The sequence below is a fragment of the Gobio gobio genome (assembly GCF_949357685.1).
Source record: "Gobio gobio genome assembly, chromosome: 12".
NCBI lineage: Eukaryota > Metazoa > Chordata > Actinopteri > Cypriniformes > Gobionidae > Gobio > Gobio gobio.
The window spans coordinates 46043258-46062038 of NC_137105.1; the positions used below are offsets into that span (position 1 = coordinate 46043258).

Genomic DNA, 18781 nt, shown 5'->3' on the forward strand with positions numbered 1-18781 from the left:
ATTTAAATTACTATCAATAAATAATAAATAAATAATATTTTAAGCACTTTCTTCACATTCTTTCAACTTAAATTCAAAACAACACAATTTCATGCATTTTGTAGCCTGACGTTGTCATACTCAGTTCTAGTCTGAATATGAGTCTGATACTGCTCCGTTGGGCTGCGATTATGGGACGTGTTTCAACCAAACAGGAAAGACCTCAATTGGATAGACCTACAACCAATCAGAGCAACGGAGCGACGCATAACGTTAGTTGTCAAATGTCAACAGAACTCAAATGCACACAGTGTTGCCAAGTGGGCTGTTTTTCTATGTCCGCGGATTGAAGCGACCCCAATTATGTGATTTTTAGACCCAGGAATGCGAATTTTAGCAGGCAACCCTGCCAAAAAAACACACATTTAACCCCCTAAACGCCATTTTTTCCGGAGAACCCCCCCCACCAAAAGCTATTGGGCTAGTTTTTTGAATAGCAATTGGGCGGGTTTTGTTGTGAAAATTTGGCAACCCTGTCTGCACGCACGCTGCAAGAAGTAGAGTCTTTTCAGGTGTTTTAAAAAAGAATTTAAGGATACACGGAGTACTTACCAATACGATCATCATTTCTGAAAGACAAATTCAACCCAAGCGCTCTTTGGTGATGTGGATGATTACGTTACTGTTTATCATCTGGCCATCATCATCTAAAGCCCGCCCTGACAATTTCATAATCGGGCATAGTTGCTCCACAACGGATCAAGTCCATACCGAACTTCCCGATGTCAAATGTTGTGGGCGGGGCTAAGTTCGGCTGGCATCCAGGCTATGCATTTTGGTGCTTTTGCCGACCTTGTGGGAAAACATATATATATAACATGATATAAGTCAGTTCTTTATGTATCATTCAGATACACATGTAGATAAAATACACATTATAAAATACTTGTTGGTAAATTTTACATTTGGAAGCATTTTTAGGTTTTTCGATGTGTACTGAAGCATTCCTCACATTCCATTCATTCCTAAGGGGGTCAAATTGACCCGTGAGGGAAGAATTTGTTACTTTTTTTTTTATTTCAATCACAAAACTCCTTGAATCCAGTCAGTTTTTCTTTTGTGTGTATTCGTGGTTCAAGTATGACAAAAGTCCTATAGGGTCTTGGACAATTCTGATGAACACTCCTTTTTCTTTTTTCTTTTTTAATGAAAGAAAAATTAGTTTTGGGTCAAAATGACCCGAGGGAAGGATGAGGGTCGTGAAGCTCCTGCTTGTCAGGTTTAAAATCAGAGTTTTAGAAAATTCAAGTTATGTTAACTTTTGAAAGTGTCTGTGCACAATATTTACACCGTCAATCTGCTCTAGTTCTATGGGTAAAAAGTAGGGATGTGCAAAATGTGATACTTTTTAAATGTACTTTTTCACATTTAGATTTTTAAGGGACATTCAGAATGAAACAGAGAAAGCAGGGGTGTTGCAAAATACTGATATCCATGAGTTATGAGTTAAAGATGATTTTCACATTTTTCCACAAAAAATGCTATTGTAATCATGGGAATATCATATGCATCAAAATGCAATGATTATGGTGCGAGAAGTATTACGATTCTGAGTGCAGCTGTCCTAAAGTTTATTGTTGGAGGCAATGGATTTTTTGATGGCTATAGCTACAATGTCGAAAACAGCTTATCAATGTTGAAAACAGTTGTGCTGCTTAATATTTTTGTGTTCTCTGGATTCTTTGATGAATATAAAGTTCAGAAAGCAACATTTATTTTAAATCAAAATCTTTTGTAACGTGTTGTTTTTGATCAGTTTAATGTGTCCTTTAAAAAAAAAGAAATAAAAAACTTTTGAACTATAGTTCATCAAAATGCAAATACACTCACATAAATGAGGCTGATTAATCTCTCTCTCTCTCTCTCTCTCTCTCTCTCTCTCTCTCTCTCTCTCTCTCTCTCTCTCTCTCTCTCTCTCTCTCTCTCTCTCTCTCTCTCTCTCTCTTATATATTTGCATACACACACACTTGAGTGCTAATGCCATTGCTAAACGAGGACAGTTTGCCATCTGATAGCCCTTCATCTCCCTCAACACAAACACACACAGCATTTCAGGGAGTTGTGTGGGCCTCAGGGTGGACACTAATAGCTCTCTGAGATTGATGTGTGTGCTGGGCTATGTGGGTACTGTTTCCTTTTGTTTTCAATGCATTGTTTTTGTAATGGTGGCCTTAGTGTGCATCAGTTGCCTCTTATCTCGCATACGGGATTTAAAAGCACCGAGAGCAAGACGGTTGTTTTGTTATTGCTGTAAATCCACATTAAGCAATGATAACACAAGACAAATGAATTAATAAAACAAATTAGACAAGAGCCTTAGTAGATGAAAAGCATTGTAGGAGAACATAAAAATGAGCAGATCTTACTGACTTAAAGCAACAAAACAAGCATTACAGTGTGCGAGTTGTTTTCGTAGTGGTGCCACTGGGCTCATAAAGTCTGTTTGCAGATGTGTGCGTTGGTCCATATGGAACCGATTTATCCGTCTTCAGCCAGACATGTAGCCCAGGCTGGATATCCACCAATCACAACACCTGCCATGGCCAAACTCCCCGCTTGTTAGCAACCAGCACACAAGCTGGAAAGTCACAGTCAGTGGGATTATGGTTTTATGGCATTGTCCAAACTTGTAGGGATCTCTCTGACATAATTTCACATACATCTGAGTTATGTATATGAAAGCACAGTGCGTACATCAGCAAAATAACAATTAATATGGGCTGATATGAGAAGTAAAGTAGCTCAAAACAAGAATTTATGTGCTTTAAATGCATTTTCCAGGTTCTTTTCCACCGGGGACATTACTTTAAACTCAGCACTCCCTTGTGGCAGACATGAGAATTACTGTCATTCACTTATTATATGAAAACACATCACCTGAAAACATTCAGCATGATGAGCCATTCAATGTACAGAGGTCTTCAAAATGTCTTGTAGTCAAGCAACTTTTCTCTGTATCAACTATTAAATGTTGTTTTTCCTTATCAGACGTATGACGTAAAAAGGAATATAACTAGACAAAATGTTCAGTAAATGTATGGATGTTTCTGGAGATTCTGGATAAGATCTCTCTGACATAATTTCACATACATCTGAGTTATGTATATGAAAGCACAGTGCGTACATCAGCAAAATAACAATGAATATGGGCTGATATGAGAAGTAAAGTAGCTCAAAACAAGAATTTATGTGCTTTAAATGCATTGTTTCTTAAGTATACATAATTGTGTAGGTGTTGTGATATTAACATGTGTGTTTGATTTATTTCAGGATGCTCTTCCTCCTCCACCTCCTCCTCCACCTCAGTCTCGGTCATCAGCTGTGGGCGCTGCCGCCTTGAATGCTGGTCAAAGGCCGTCACCGGCTGCGGGTGACCAGAGTGGCCGTCAGAGACCTACAGTGTGAGTAGAACATCCACACACTTTAAATATGCAACTTTAATTTAATTTAGAGTGGCATCCTATTGGAGAGAGTACGAGAGAGTTGTTTCAACTCTAACTCACCTCTCTGCCATTACCCAATGCCAGCTGAGCGTGACTGAACACACAGGTGAGGGGTCAAAGGTCATCTCTAAGGGGAGTAGAGGTTTGTCTCTGGGGACTTAACCTGAGCCCGGATCCCTCGCCTTTCACCTTTTCCCTTCATATCAACTAAGCACAGCACACCTGATTTCTTTTGGATTCGCCTGTAGTGCCCTGAGTGCAGTATGTTTATGCCTGTTATTCATGACATTCACATTTCCAAGGCAATTTTTCAAGACTTCATGCCTTTTTGGTGGATAAGTTAAGAGTGTGTAGATTGAGAGTAGATTGTGATGATGTATGATAGCCATGTGGATACAGCGCCAACCCCTGTTTGATCAGCAGTACTGCATGTAAGGCGAAGATTCATTAAAATATTCATTTCTATTCATTTTTTAAATAAAAGAAACAATAATTAAAAATAAATTAAAAAGGTATGTGTTATTCAGGTATGTGGCGATGTTTCCCTACACGCCCCGTAAGGAGGATGAGTTGGAGTTGAGGAAGGGAGAGATGTTTCTGGTGCTGGAGCGCTGTCAGGACGGCTGGTTTAAAGGAACATCCATGCACACTGGCAAGATTGGAGTGTTCCCTGGTAACTACATGAGTCCTGTCAACAGGTATGGTACACACACACTTGTACATGTTATCACTCATGCACCCTTTAAGCTAAGGAAAGATTAGATTGTCCTCTGGCTTTCCAGAGGTTTATATCCTTCAGGCACACACACGCACACCACTTGCAGATAAAGCTGAGCTGGTCACATTAACACATGGAATGTTTCAGGTTCAATAAAAGGTGCGGTTTGTTGACAAAATTCATCAATAATAATGTTGATTACCAATTGAATTTTTTTTTAAATGTGGGACATATCAAAATATTTTTTTTGGTAACTGACATTTTGCAACAAATGTCAATCAGATGAAGCTTCTTTTTCACCTGGGACATTACTTTAAACTCAGCACTCCCTTGTGGCAAACATGAGAATTACCGTCATTCACTTACTATATGAAAACATTCAGCATGATGAGCCATTCCATGTACAGAGGTCTTCAAAAGGTCTTCTTATAGTCAAGCAACTTTTCTCTGTATCAACTATTAAATGTTGTTTTTCCTTATCAGACCTATGGCGTAAAAAGGAATATAACTAGACAAAATGTTCAGTATATGTATGGATGTTTCTGGAGATTCTGGATAAGATCTACGTAAAGAAATGGGTCTTGAACCTCCCACTTCTCTCTTTTACTGCAGGACTGTTTCTGGCAGCATTCAGCCAAAAGTTCCCCTGACCCTGTGCTCCCAGGCTGGACGTGGCGTCACCATTGTTAGCCCCTCCTCTGCTTCTCTTGGAGCCGCCCTTGGGAGTGTCGACCCCAGCAAACCCCTTCCAGTCTGCCCAAATCCTACCCCATCTTGCTCACTTCCTGCTGCTATCGTAACAGCTGCACATATACCCACTGGTCAGCACCCCAAAGTGCTCATGCATGTGACGTCACAGATGACTGTTAACCAGGCACGCAGTGCGGTCAGGACAGGTAAAAATACACACACACCTACGCACGCACGCAGGGCCTTAGAAACTTATTTATAGAGGGTATGCATTGACGTCACTTTCCCATTAGAACACGCCCCCTCAGCCAGACTGAGTGGCAGAAGAGCTGCTGCATGACTGGATTTAATAGAGGAAACTGCAAAAACATTTTCATTTTAAACTAAAGGTTGGACTTGATATAGTGTTCCTTAAAACTCACCAAAGATCCAGTGATCCATGTATATTGACCTGCAGACAGGAATCGCGTTTCATGATGTTTACAGTGGGGCAAAAAAGTATTTAGTCAGCCACTAATTGTGCAAGTTCTCCCACTTAAAAAGATGAGAGAGGCCTGTAATTTTCATCATAGGTACTTCAACTATGAGAGACAGAATGAGAAAAAAAATCCAGAAAAGTACATTGTCGGATTTTTAAAGAATTTATTTGCAAATTATGGTGAAAATAAGTATTTGGTAAATAACAGCTATACAGTATGTAATATATAATATAATATATAATATATTGATTCGTCATATCATCCAGCCCTAAAACTTGTCTAGTTTTTGTCAGTGATCATTTAAAAACATCAAATTGTGCAGCATATAAGATAATAAATATTTAATTGATCAGTTGTCAATACAATATATAACAATACAATATATAGGGTATGATTTACCCCAAAATTGAACATATTGACACAAAATGAAGACTGCAAATCCACGTTTCACTGCCTGGAGTCCTGTTGTTTCTGTGAATTGCAGTGATCCATTTGCATTTCTTTTCTGTGGCTTTCAGAAGTCTGTTAAAATATACCTCAGATTTCTTGTCAAATCCATATGTAGTCAATCTCAAAGCCGTTTTAGATGCATTTTGTGTGTTTTTCACGGCATTCATGCTGAAAACCACTGCTTCCGCTCAGTCTTTTTGCCACTCAGTGGGCGAAACCGCAGTCACTCCGGCCGACAGTGACGTCACGCGCATACCTTCTGTTATTTGTTTTAGCAAATAATACTTGATGTGTACACTCACATGCACTAAATTCACCATATTGATACTTTTCTTGAACATTTTTCAAAATTGTATAAAACCAACATTAATACAAAGAGTATATTTCTAAAAACCTGCCATGTGTTTTGAATACATTAAAAAATCTGTCTTTTTTAACATGGACATTCAAATTTGTCATTAAAACTATAAATCATCTCTCTTTTATTCCACATTTTTCCCCACCAGCTGTGAGCCATAGTCAGGATCGGCCTACGGCAGCAGTGACGCCCATCCAATCCCACAATCCTGTGGCCTACCTTCCTAGCACAGCCGTGGTCCTTCAGGCCTCACCTGTCCTCGGCTCCAGCCCGGGATCCTCCTCAGCCAGAGTCGGTGTGGCTATGGGATGTGCGGCCGCCTCCTTGACCCCTCCTAATGTTAGCGCTGCTTCTTTGGACGGGGATGTCATGAGACCTGTCTCTGTGGTAGCACTTCCTGTGAACCCTGGCAGCACAAAATCCCTGGGTGCAGCCTCGAACCATGGTGTTGCTTGTAGATTGGATAAAGACTGCAAGGTAAGACCATTGAACTAAAGCTTATACTAATAATGTAGGTCTCATGGCCTCCTGGATCCCTCTACAGCTTTTTTTCATGGTTTTTATGGTTTCTTGCTTGCCCCCCATCTGTGTTATTATTTTAATGTGCTGCATTAGGGCATGTGGCAATTATAAATTCTCTCTGTTTCACCTCATTTGCTGAGCTGGATGGTTAAGCCTGCTGGTATAGAGCTGAAATCATCATGTTTTATTGGTTCAGACTGTTTGAACCTAGAGGACACAAACCTGAGTGTTTTTTGGCTCAGTGTTCTGGCTGGGAGATTTCTCACCACTCTTACATGTACAGTGTCGCTGACTCACAGATCTTCATAGTTCACTTTTATAAAACTCTTCTTTTTCCAAAACACATTTTTCATTTTGCTTTAGGACATGATATAAAAATGGTAGAGTAGAACGATTAGAGGGACAGTCTTTTAAATAAGATCAAAATGAATAAAATAAAATGAGTATGGTCACGTCATAGCAGTAGGCTGGTTTCACATCCACTTTTTTGTCTTTATTTTATTTTTTATGACCAATAGGACAGATTTAGAGGTGACAGGAAGTGATGGGGGTGTGGTCGGAACAAGCACACATTTACATTTTACATTTATGCATTTGGCAGACGCTTTTATCCAAAGCGACATTGCATTCAAGGTACACATTTTACATTTTGTCAATTCTTGCTTTCCCTCGAACCCACACACCATGCTATGTGTCAAAACACACACAAAACACTTGTATCTGATACAAACTATGCATTTGTATGCTATGTTTTGGGAAATGACACAAATTTGTTTGATGGAAACACCAAAATGAATAGTCTTCAATTGCATATTAAGAACTTGAGGTGGATACTTTATTTTCAGTAGAAAGACTTAAAGGGGTGGTAAAACACATTGTTTTGAAGGCTTGATTGTGTTTGTGGGGTGCACTGTAACATGTGTTCATGCTTCGTTTAAAAAAAAAAAATCATTATTTTTCATATATTTGACCTTTATTCTACACTGCTCTGTCCCTCCTTGTAAAACGGTCTGATGCTTTCCGGGTTGTATGAAGCCAGTCCCTCAAAAATACGCGATGGGCTCTGATTGGTTAGCTGGCCCAGTGTGTTGTGATTCGCTAACCGCAGTGCACGTTTGTCGGAAACGTCACGCCCCTTGCCTTCACCGGTAGACTGTGCTTTGGTCAGTATTACAAACGATGGCGTCAATAAAACCATACCAATCTGAGCCCAAATCAGACCCAGAACATTTTAGTGAAGATGATCGAGCAGAACCTGTTCATTCCTCAAGAGTAAAGACTGCGGATCTATAGTGATCGCTACTGAATGGCACTGTTACTTTTGTATTTTTAGAACGATTATAGCCAAATATCTGTCACAAGAACTATTAACCGAAAACACTAAACACTGGCTTTACTAGTAAGTTAGCCAAATCACACACAGAACCATGTTTAGCATGCCTGTAGATAAACAACACATAAAAGCTCTAATCAAAGAATCATTTACACTAATGCCAAGTTCGCTGTTGAGATTTTAACGTTAGTGGTTGTAACGATAGGTGTTCGTCGGATAACGTTATGTATGAATGAGCATTTAACAGACTGGTTTGCAGAACAGTGTTGTCATCTGTTTACTTCCTTGCTACAATGTACAACCTATTACAGGAAAACACATCAATGAAATATAAATCAGACTTACAGGTTGTGGCCCGTGAACAGCTTCTGTTTGTAAATCCAGCTTTCAGGACAAGCCGTTGTGCATATCCTGTATTGAACTCGCGAACATTGTGGAAGTTTTCCTCCGTGAAATGTGCTGCGGGAGGGAGCCCCGCGCGCGTCGTGCATTCACACACTGGCAGTGTTTGTCTTATGCAGCTGACGTTGTGCAAATCCGGCATTGAACTCGCGAAGATGGAAGTTTTCCTCCGTGAGATGTGCTGCGGGAGCCCCGCACGCGCCTGTTCCCTTCTGTCTCAAACACACGTGCATATAACATGCTGTATGTTAAACGCTCTGCAACGCACCCCCTTCCCTATGAAGGCTGAACAAAGCAAGTACCCCAGACCTGCAATCCGGATGAATATAACAGCGTTTCCTCGGCATCGCGGCAACAATACTCCAGCCTAACTATACCACAACAGCGCCGCGATACAAAATGGCGCCCCCGACCCCCCTCGGAGGAGGGGTTTATGTAAATATTGAGCCTGTTGATGTCACCAACCCTGGAGGAATGTGTGTAGTCGCCTGTTGGCCGTTTGCTGTAGTTCTTAGAAATGGATTTCTTTAAAAGCAAATATCTCCCTTTGCTTTAAACTTTGAACGTTGTAACTTTGCAGATGTTGTTTATGCTCAAGCAGCAACATTACACGCTAGCTAAAGTTGGAATAGTGAAATCGTGGTTTACCACCCCTTTAAAGGGATAGTTCACCCAAAAATGAAAATTAGCCCTTGATTTACTCACCCTCAACCATCCTAGGTGTATATGACATTCCTCTTTCAGACAAACACAAGAAATCCTTCAACATTTTTCTGTAAAAATTCTCGTTTTAGACTTCTAATTCATGACCGGTGTTGTGTTTTGCTCTATCCTCTGCGCTTCCGCGTTCGTCATGCGTCAGGTCAGGGGTCATTCTTTCGTTGTAAATCGATGCGTATGCCCGTCTGTTGGAAGCTAGTTATTTTAGTTTATAAAGTTTTAAATATGGATGTTTTTCTCACACAAACGCATCGTTTCACTTCAGAAGGCCTTTATTAACACCCTGGAGCAGTTCTATGATGGGTGGATGCACTTTTTTGGACTTTTACTACCATTATAAAGTTTGGAAGAGCCAGGACGTTATTTAATAAAACTTTGATTTATGTTTATCTGAAAGAAGTAAGTCTGAGCAGAAGTAAAATTTCACATAGGATGGCTTGAGGGTGAGTAAATCATGGGATAATCATGTTTGGGTGAACTAACCCTTTAAAAGACCTTCCTAAAAACTTAATGTGACTTTGTCATTTGCAGGTCATTTGACAAAATATGATTGACCACTGTTACCTTCAAGAATTTCGTCAAGAGTAGAGCCCTGCACAGGCCTCAAATCTAGGCCCTGGCCCAAGACGCTGAGGCCCTAGCCCGGCCCGTGTCCGACAGCTCATCAAAATTCTCGGCCTGAGTCCGACAGGAGCCCGTGTTTAAAAAAAAAAAAAAAAAAAAAAACAAGTTTCCTCCGTTACACATTGTTGCAGCCATTAAAATAGTTCCGTTTTGTTTTTAATGTCAAAGTAGTTTTTCATTTAGTTTCTTTAAGTTTATTTAGAAAAATGTGAAGCATTTTTTTGTTTGTTAAATTAACATTTTTATTTTTTAAAGTGATGGCCAGCATCCGACAGTGAGTTAACCTAACACTTTAGCCTCTCAAATCAACAATTGACTTGTTTTGCTTATAATAAAATCCATAGATATAAAACACTTCAAGCATCACAATTTTAGCTTAAACGTTTAGCCTATATCACCACCACAGTAAAAAGGCATTTTTGACAAGCTGAGGCAGGCTGATGCTCGCAACGGCGCTCGCAAACAAAACGGGCTACACAATCTAAACAAAAAAAAAAGAACATGCAGGTTCTCTTATCTTTGGGCGTTTTCACACCTACCTTGTTTGGTCCAAATTTTCGGACTTTTCAGTTTGGTCCGAATCAAAATTACAGGTGTGAAACCTCCCCCATACCACGGTCCGGACCAAACAGACGAAATTTGGTCCGACAAAAAGAGGTAGTCTCGGTCCGGATCAAACTGAACAAAGGTTCGGTTCATTTCTAGTGTGAAAGCATTTTCTGTATGGTTCGGACTTTCAGACCATTTACAGGAAGTTCCTGTTTATGTTTAAATATTATAATGTTATTTTTAAATTCAATCTAGGCTACATTGATTATGAAAAGTGAAAAGATGCGCAATATGTCTGAAGACTGAAGTTCAGAAATGATTTTGAAATAAATTTTGTATGATTTTGCTTAGAAAGCCTTTCTTTAATGTGAATTTTGTTTTGTATAAATTGTATCTTAATTTTAATCAATGTTTAATCAGATAATTGCCTGGATTTAATAAATAAGAAAATGCACATTTAACGGAGCTCACGTCAAAGAAAGCAACAGATAGCATATTCATCAGCTCATTTCAAGATCAAAGACCGCAATGGGAGAAAGAGTGACCTAAGCACTGGTAAGATAATTTAGTCTCATTAATTTTATTGAAGATTGTGTTTTTGAGCACAATTTAAGACTTATTTTAGTTTCACTACAGCCGTTTGCGTGTTGGCTTGCTTTATTACTCATTTGCGGCGATGCGTGTTGCAGTAGGCTATCGCTGTCGTAGGCTACAACATGTCATTTAGCCTATAACACGCTCTCATTTATTTTTTAACAATTTGCCAGGAGTAAAAATTACATATGTGGTTTAAACAACCAGATGCATTTAGGACACTTGTCCGGTTTCGTCTGAAATGCTTTCAGACCACCTTCTGAATTGGTTTGTTTGAGTGATCGGATTTAAATCCGTCTCGCAGACTGATCTCATGAAATAGCGTATGTATGACACGCCAATTCGCTATGCCATTTTGGCGTGCTATCAAGACGCATAATCGCTTTTTAGCGTGTTTATCAACGGAGTTTCATTCTATCCCCCTACACTGCTCCTACCCCTAAACCTACCCATCACACACACAAACACACATACACACACACACTGCCCCTGTCCCTAAACCTACCCATCACACACACAAACACACATACACACACACACTGCCCCTGTCCCTAAACCTATCCATCACACACACAAACACACATACACACACACACTGCCCCTGTCCCTAAACCTACCCATCACAAGAAACATTCTGAATTTTTACATTTTCAAAAAAGCATCATTTAGTATGTTTATAAATCCATTTACATTCACGCGGAATCACACGGCGTACACATACACGCGGAATCACACACATACACGCGGAATCACACGGCCTACACATACACGCGGAATCACACGGCCTACACATACATGCGGAATCACACGGCCTACACATACATGCGGAATCACGCGGCCGTACACATACACGTGGAATCACACACATACACGCGGAATCACACGGCCTACACATACATGCGGAATCACACGGCCGTACACATACACACGGAATCACACGACGTACACATACACGCGGAATCACACGGCGTACACATACACGCGGAATCACACACATACACGCGGAATCACACGGCCTACACATACATGCGGAATCACACGGCCGTACACATACACGCGGAATCACACACATACACGCGGAATCACACGGCCTACACATACATGCGGAATCACACGGCCGTACACATACACGCGGAATCACACGGCGTACACATACATGCGTTCACACACTCCGTACACATACACGCGGAATCACACGGCGTACACATACACGCGTTCACACACTCCGTACACATACACGCAGAATCACACGGCGTACACGCGGAATCACGCGGCGTACACGCGGAATCACACGGCGTACACATAAACGCGGAATCACACGGCGTACACATACACGCCGAATCACACGGCGTACACATACACGCGGAATCACACACATACATGCGGAATCACACGGCCTACACATACACGCGGAATCACACACATACATGCGGAATCACACGGCGTACACATACACGCGGAATCACACACATACACGCGGAATCACACACATGCGGAATCACACGGCCTACACATACACGCGGAATCACACGGCGTACACATACACGCGGAATCACACGACGTACACATACACGCGGAATCACACTGCGTACACATACACGCGGAATCACACGCCGTACACATACACGCGGAATCACACGCCGTACACATACACGCGGAATCACACGACGTACACATACACGCGGAATCACACGGCGTACACATACACGCGGAATCACACGGCGTACACATACACGCGGAATCACACGCGGAATCACACGGCGTACACATACACGCGGAATCACACGGCGTACACATACACGCGGAATCACACGGCGTACACATACACGCGGAATCACACGCGGAATCACACGGCGTACACCAGTGATGCGCGGGTTGATCCAAAATGAGCGGGTGCCCGCGGCCACCCGCGGTTACCCGCGGTTACGAGTCATCCAAAAATATTTTTAATGATATTCGGGTCACGGTCGGTCGGATCGTCAATAAATCCTTATTTACATTTTGAATGTTGAGCGTTATTAACTTTTGAATATGCTGACGCGGGACAAAATGCCCGATTTCCCAAAACGTTGAACTGAGCAATGCCATTGTACCATTTTAATAGGCTACTTTTAAACGCATTTAAAGTCAGTTTTATGTATTTTCTGAGAGGGGGCGGGATTTTTGTTGGGAAAGTCGGGGGAGAGACGCACACTTCGATTAGACTGGATAAACACATGCAGCATCTTAATTGTTAAGAAAATTAAACGAAATAAATGAATAAATCAAGCCTGTATTACATAACACTAGGCTATATCATACAGCATTCAGAAAAATAACAGTTTGCGCTCCTAAGGGCTTTCACACTTTTCCAAATGTTTTCCAAATGTGGGCTGATGAATTCTTCAAGCCGGGTCGAAACATAAACATCGCGTTCATCAATAATATGCATCTGGAGCTGAAATGGAAAATGATGGGCCGCCGCAAGAACTTCCTGCTCTCGCTGCTGCACCTCTGAGCACACCACGTCAGGGCCTGAAACATTTTCTCAATGGCCCAATGAGCTACGATGAGCATTTACTACTTTTAAAAAATGCGGGTCAGGAAGCGGGTCGGGTACAATATTTTCTTCTTTTTTTTTTGCGGTCCGAGTTGCGGGCGGGTTAGTTGAAAACGTCGGTCGGGTGCGGGTTGTTTATACATTGACCCGCGCATCACTGGCGTACACATACACGCGGAGATGATGTTCGTTTCGGCGTACACATACAAGCGGAATCACACGGCGTAGACATACACGCGGATAGCTCAAAATGCGTACAGATAACACGCCATTTGGCTTTAGAAAGTGGCGTGTATGTTTACGCAAAGTCATGATGTTATGTTGCGTCTCGAAAGAATTTCGGAAGGCATTTAGACCTACTCCTAATAATTTCACAATCAGATAGATATCTGGTCAGAGAAAACGAATGAAGGGACCAGTTCTAAAAAGGCCATAAGGCCATATTCTTGCAGCTGCGCCGAAGGAACGTTCGCTACTGCTGCTGGCGCTGGCCGCAGACTCTAAACACTGTGCGAGGCAGTCTTGACAGTCACGGTAGGCTATCATGGTCTCATGTTGTTACCAACAGCGCAGCACATCTCATCTCAATGTTTCTTTTAATTAATAAAATAAATATAAAATGAAGGAGAAGCCTAAAAAAAGGCTCAAAGCCCTGCCCGCGTTTGAGGTATGACGTGAAAATTGGCCCGAGGCCTGGCCCTAGGGGCTTAAAGGGTTAGCTCACCCAAAAATGAAAATTCTGTCATTAATTACTCACCCTCATGTCGTTCGACACCCGTAAGACCTCAGTTCATCTTCGGAACACAAATGAAGATATTGTTGTTGTTTTGTTGAGAAAGGCCTCAGATAGGCATCCATTGGCATTCAGTACATTCACACTCACAAGACCCATAAAAGGCACTAAAAACGTCGTTACAAAGTCCATCTCACTACAGTGACCTTTCAATAATTCTACGAAGCAACGACAATAGTTGTTTGCTGATTTTTTTTTTTTAAATAACGACTTTATTCAACACGTCCTTGTTTTCCGTTTTGGCCAATGCACACTTTAGTCCCATTTTGAGCAATACGCCGAGACCTAAAGCACGATCAATGTAGAATTCAACAGCTTAGATACGGCGTATCTTCCTCTGCTTGTAAACAAATCTCCTCCTCGCTTCTGGGTCATGTGTCCGAACGCCGGATCTGCATAATATTCTCGCGCATGTGTCGTGGTGCTTCGTGAGTTCACGTCCGAGGCCTACACAGAAGACAAGAACTTGTGGAATAAAGTCGTTATTTAGATTTTTTTTTGCGCACAAAAACTATTGTCGTCGCTTCGTAAACTTATTGTAGAGCCACTGTGGTGAGATGGACTTTGTAACGACGTTTTTAGTGCCTTTTATGGGTCTTGTGAGAGTGAATGTACTGAATGCCAATGGAGGCCTTTCTCAGCCATCAGCTTTCAACAAAAATATCTTCATTTATGTTCCGAAGATGAACGGAGGTCTTACGGGTGTCGAACGACATGAGGGTGAGTAATTAATGACATCATTTTCATTTTCGGGTGAACTAACCCTTTAAAAAAGGGCTCTAGTCAAGAGTGTTTGGTCTGCACGCAAATATTTTATTACATTTTAATAAATAAGCCAAAGTGGATACAACTTCCATTTTCATCTCTGTTTTGTGCTAAGTTTTCCATAAATTATGGTTTTCTTATTTGCCACATGGGATAGAAACACTGTTTTATTTGCAAATTGTTTTTGCGAAATTGCGATATTTCTCCCAAGTTCTTAAGGAGGTATCTCCGCAACTTAGAGGGAAACATTTCAAAAGTGTCATTCATCGACAGCTGATAATCTTCACAGAATTACATGTTTGCGTAAAAGGCTGTTTGCACTCAACCTCTTTGTGAATCAAATGTGTCATTTCAGAGAGAGAAGAAAGGCCTGCTGAAACTGCTGTCTAATAAAAAGAAGCTCCGCCCTTCTCCCCCATCCTCCCCTACACTGGAAGCGGAGCAATCTATTGCCATGGAGATGCCCCAGGGGGCCATTGGACCTGAAATGGCTCTGCCCAGCTCAGCGGCGGTAGGACACAACGGTCGTCCGATGGATTCTGAGCTCTCTGTGTCCTCATCTTCATCAAACTCCCAGGACAACACTGCCCCGATTGCCCCGCCTCCACGACAGCCATGCTCCTCCCTCCTCTCCATGCAGCACGACGGACGACCAATCGTGTGCGAAAGGTACAATAACACCCAGGAATCAACATTGACACCTCATACTTGCTTGAGCTCTAAACGTGGTATTTTACTATTCCTCCAGGTACCGCGTGGTGGTGTCTTACCCTCCCCAGAGCGAAGCAGAGCTGGAACTCAAGGAGGGCGATATTGTATTTGTGCACAGAAAACGAGAGGACGGCTGGTTTAAAGGAACACTACAGAGAAACGGTCGAACCGGGCTGTTCCCTGGCAGCTTTGTTGACAGTATCTAACGCACATGGTGTCGAAGAACATAGTTATTAGATATCAAATTCTCCATCACTGAAAATACAACACTGAACTTAATAGTTCAGATTGCTCGGTAGGACTGGGCTGCTTGTGACTGCGATCCAACTGCTGGAGTCTGCAAACTATGAGGCTCATCAGTTGCATGGATTTGACAAGAGTCTTACGAATATCTCAAAACCACCTTGACCGTTCCTAGTGGGTCAGCATTAGATCAAATACTTTTCTCGAAACACACCGAAGCGAGAGATTTTTAGCCGTTCGCACTAGGTACCCTATTTTTAGCACAGTAGATGAAGTCGTTAATTTATGCATCTGTAACATTTCAAAGACGTTTAATGTGTGCCTTGTACTGTCTCACTTTACTGTATATAAGCCAAGCGAAGCTGATCTGAGTCATGACAAGAACAATATGAACTTTTTTTCATCTGAAAAACATTTAACTTATTTTTGTTTTGTAGGAACTGAGTTTTTGAGGGAAGGTTTGTTATGTGAGCCGATTGGTCAAATGCCTGTAGAGCCTGAATAATATCACTGATGAAATAAAACAAACGTCAATACCAGATGAAGAACTCAGAAAGGTTGGTTTGACCATCCATATTTGCCTCAGCTTGCATGTAATTGGCTCTTTGAGTCATGGTGAGGAGTGAGGACACGGCCAGCCTGTAGTCTCGTGTTCTGATTGGTCGTGGTGTGTGTAAACTGAAAAGGTGATATGACATTTGTAAAGGTTTGCTGTAGCTACACTGAGTGAGGGAATGAAGGATGGCATTTATTTTTTTAAAAAGAACAAGATTACACTCTTTTAATCAATTACTAATAATTCTTTGCAATAACATTATAGTCTAATTGATGGTTTTGGATGATAGAGAAGTCGTTGAACAGAACAGAAACAATCACCCGGTATCTTACAGTGATGATGCCATTATGCTTTTGTGCACGTGTTTGTTCCCTGTTTAGTTTCCTTCAGAATGATGTACCGACCCATACATGGATACACAACTGACCTGTTTGAGCTCCCGAAAATCATCTTCATTATTTCAGTTATGCTGTTGAGAGTAGCCTTTACATTACAAACTGCTGGATTTCACACGAGAGTTCAAATGTCCTTTAAAAACAAAGTCTAACCCCAAATTCACAAACTTTGGTTTTTGCTTCTCTTTAAGTCGGGTCTGTTCTGATGTTGTCTGCTGTACTTTAGTATTTTATGTGATATTTTGTGTTCTGTATACTTGAAAATTGTGTTTGTGTATTTCTATGCTTTATACAGTAGATACAAATTTTATTATTATTATTATGAAAGCACAAAATTGATCTTTGATAGTTTTTTTTAGGATTCCTAGATATATTATGCCCCTTAAAACATTGGTTCATTTTGGAGATTGCCCTCATCTGTTTTTGTCTTGATGCCTTTACAACGAACAAGATGGCCGTCAGTTGTTGTGTTAGTGAAGTTTACCAGACAGCCTGTTAAAAGGTTTTATTTGAATCATTATTCTCATGGACTGCCTGATGTCCCACTGATACATTACTGAGCCCTCTCTAGAAGAAACCAGGAGCATTTCACTGCTGGAATCAAGCGCTCACAGTCGATGCATTAAAAAGATTTCAGTCTCTAATCTCAGTCAAGAGTGCGAGTCAGTAAATGGCGTCACAGCAGAACAAAATTCACTTAACATTTCATTTAAACTCATTAAAGTGTGTGTTAGATGTGAGGGGTATAAATAAAGTGATAACTTTTATAAAACATGTTGTGAGTGAAGTGTGTTTGAGATCTATATGTGAGCTTTGTCAAGTGTTGTGTAATGAACAGACGCCACATACCATAGAAAACCCTTCAGACTGAGTGTATTCAAAAGCTCTTCTGAATCTTTTATTGCTCATCTTTACAGATTCTTACATTTATGCAGTTATTTTACACATGAAACCACAGCCATTCTCACACAACAATGCTTCTTTAGGACACATCATTTTATATAAATCAGATTGCCCACACAATATAGTTGCACAATTATATATATACAGGACTGTGCAAACTCGATGATGGTGAGATCAGATCATACCGGCTGTTGTCAGACTCCTTGTGTTGGTGATATTTCCTACTGATACTCTACAGCAGTGTTTCCCAAACTTTTTTCAGTCATGGCACCCTTTGAAAATGTTCTCCATTTTGTGGCTCCCCCTCGCTTACGTTACACTAGGGGTGTAACGGTACAGATTGCTCACGGTTCGGTTTGTATCACGGTTTAGGTTTACCGTTTCGGTACGGTTCAGTATTTGCTATGTTCAGTGAAAAAATTACTACTGTCAAATAAAAAAAGAAAATAATAAGAAGAAATAATTTAAATACAAGCAGCAGCACAAATAAATACTATTGAGCAAAGATTGGCCTACTAATAAAATAATATGCTTTTCAGGTTTTTCAGGTACGTCTAACATTAGTTTTCAGGTACAGAAATTGATCAAATGTAAAATAACATTGCATATTTTACTGTATAAATGAAAGATTAATAATTTTTAAACTTACAAAAGCTATTCAATCAAGAGCAGTGAGTGATGTCCTTGTCTTTTGTTGTTTGACATTAAACAGACAGTAAAGGCTACTGCCCCTTTAAGACCTAATGCTTGGATATGCATTGTCTTTCTCGACTGTATAAAGTTTACTTAAGGCATATACAGACTATGTCTGCTAGAATACTCATCAAGATCAGTGCTTTAAGTGGGCTCATTTGCAAGCAGAGACTACATTACCCATACACCCTTGAGTTTTTCAAGTGAAAAGCGCATGCGTCGCTTTTGCTGCTGTCAGTGTCAACAACTCAAAGTGGTCCG

General features: G+C 40.9%; 1 protein-coding gene across 1 annotated transcript in view; it reads left to right on the forward strand.

Annotated features, from left to right (window-relative positions):
* sh3rf1 (SH3 domain containing ring finger 1) overlaps positions 1 to 18258 on the forward strand; it is a 96965-nt gene extending 78707 nt beyond the window's left edge. The window contains exons 7-12 of the mRNA XM_079831641.1: positions 3311 to 3441; positions 4011 to 4181; positions 4814 to 5097; positions 6327 to 6655; positions 15375 to 15688; positions 15768 to 18258. Coding sequence (XP_079687767.1) covers positions 3311 to 3441; positions 4011 to 4181; positions 4814 to 5097; positions 6327 to 6655; positions 15375 to 15688; positions 15768 to 15936 — 1398 coding nt within the window. The 3' untranslated portion in view covers positions 15937 to 18258. The remainder of the gene's footprint in view (positions 1 to 3310; positions 3442 to 4010; positions 4182 to 4813; positions 5098 to 6326; positions 6656 to 15374; positions 15689 to 15767) is intronic.
* Positions 18259 to 18781: the final 523 nt, after the last annotated feature.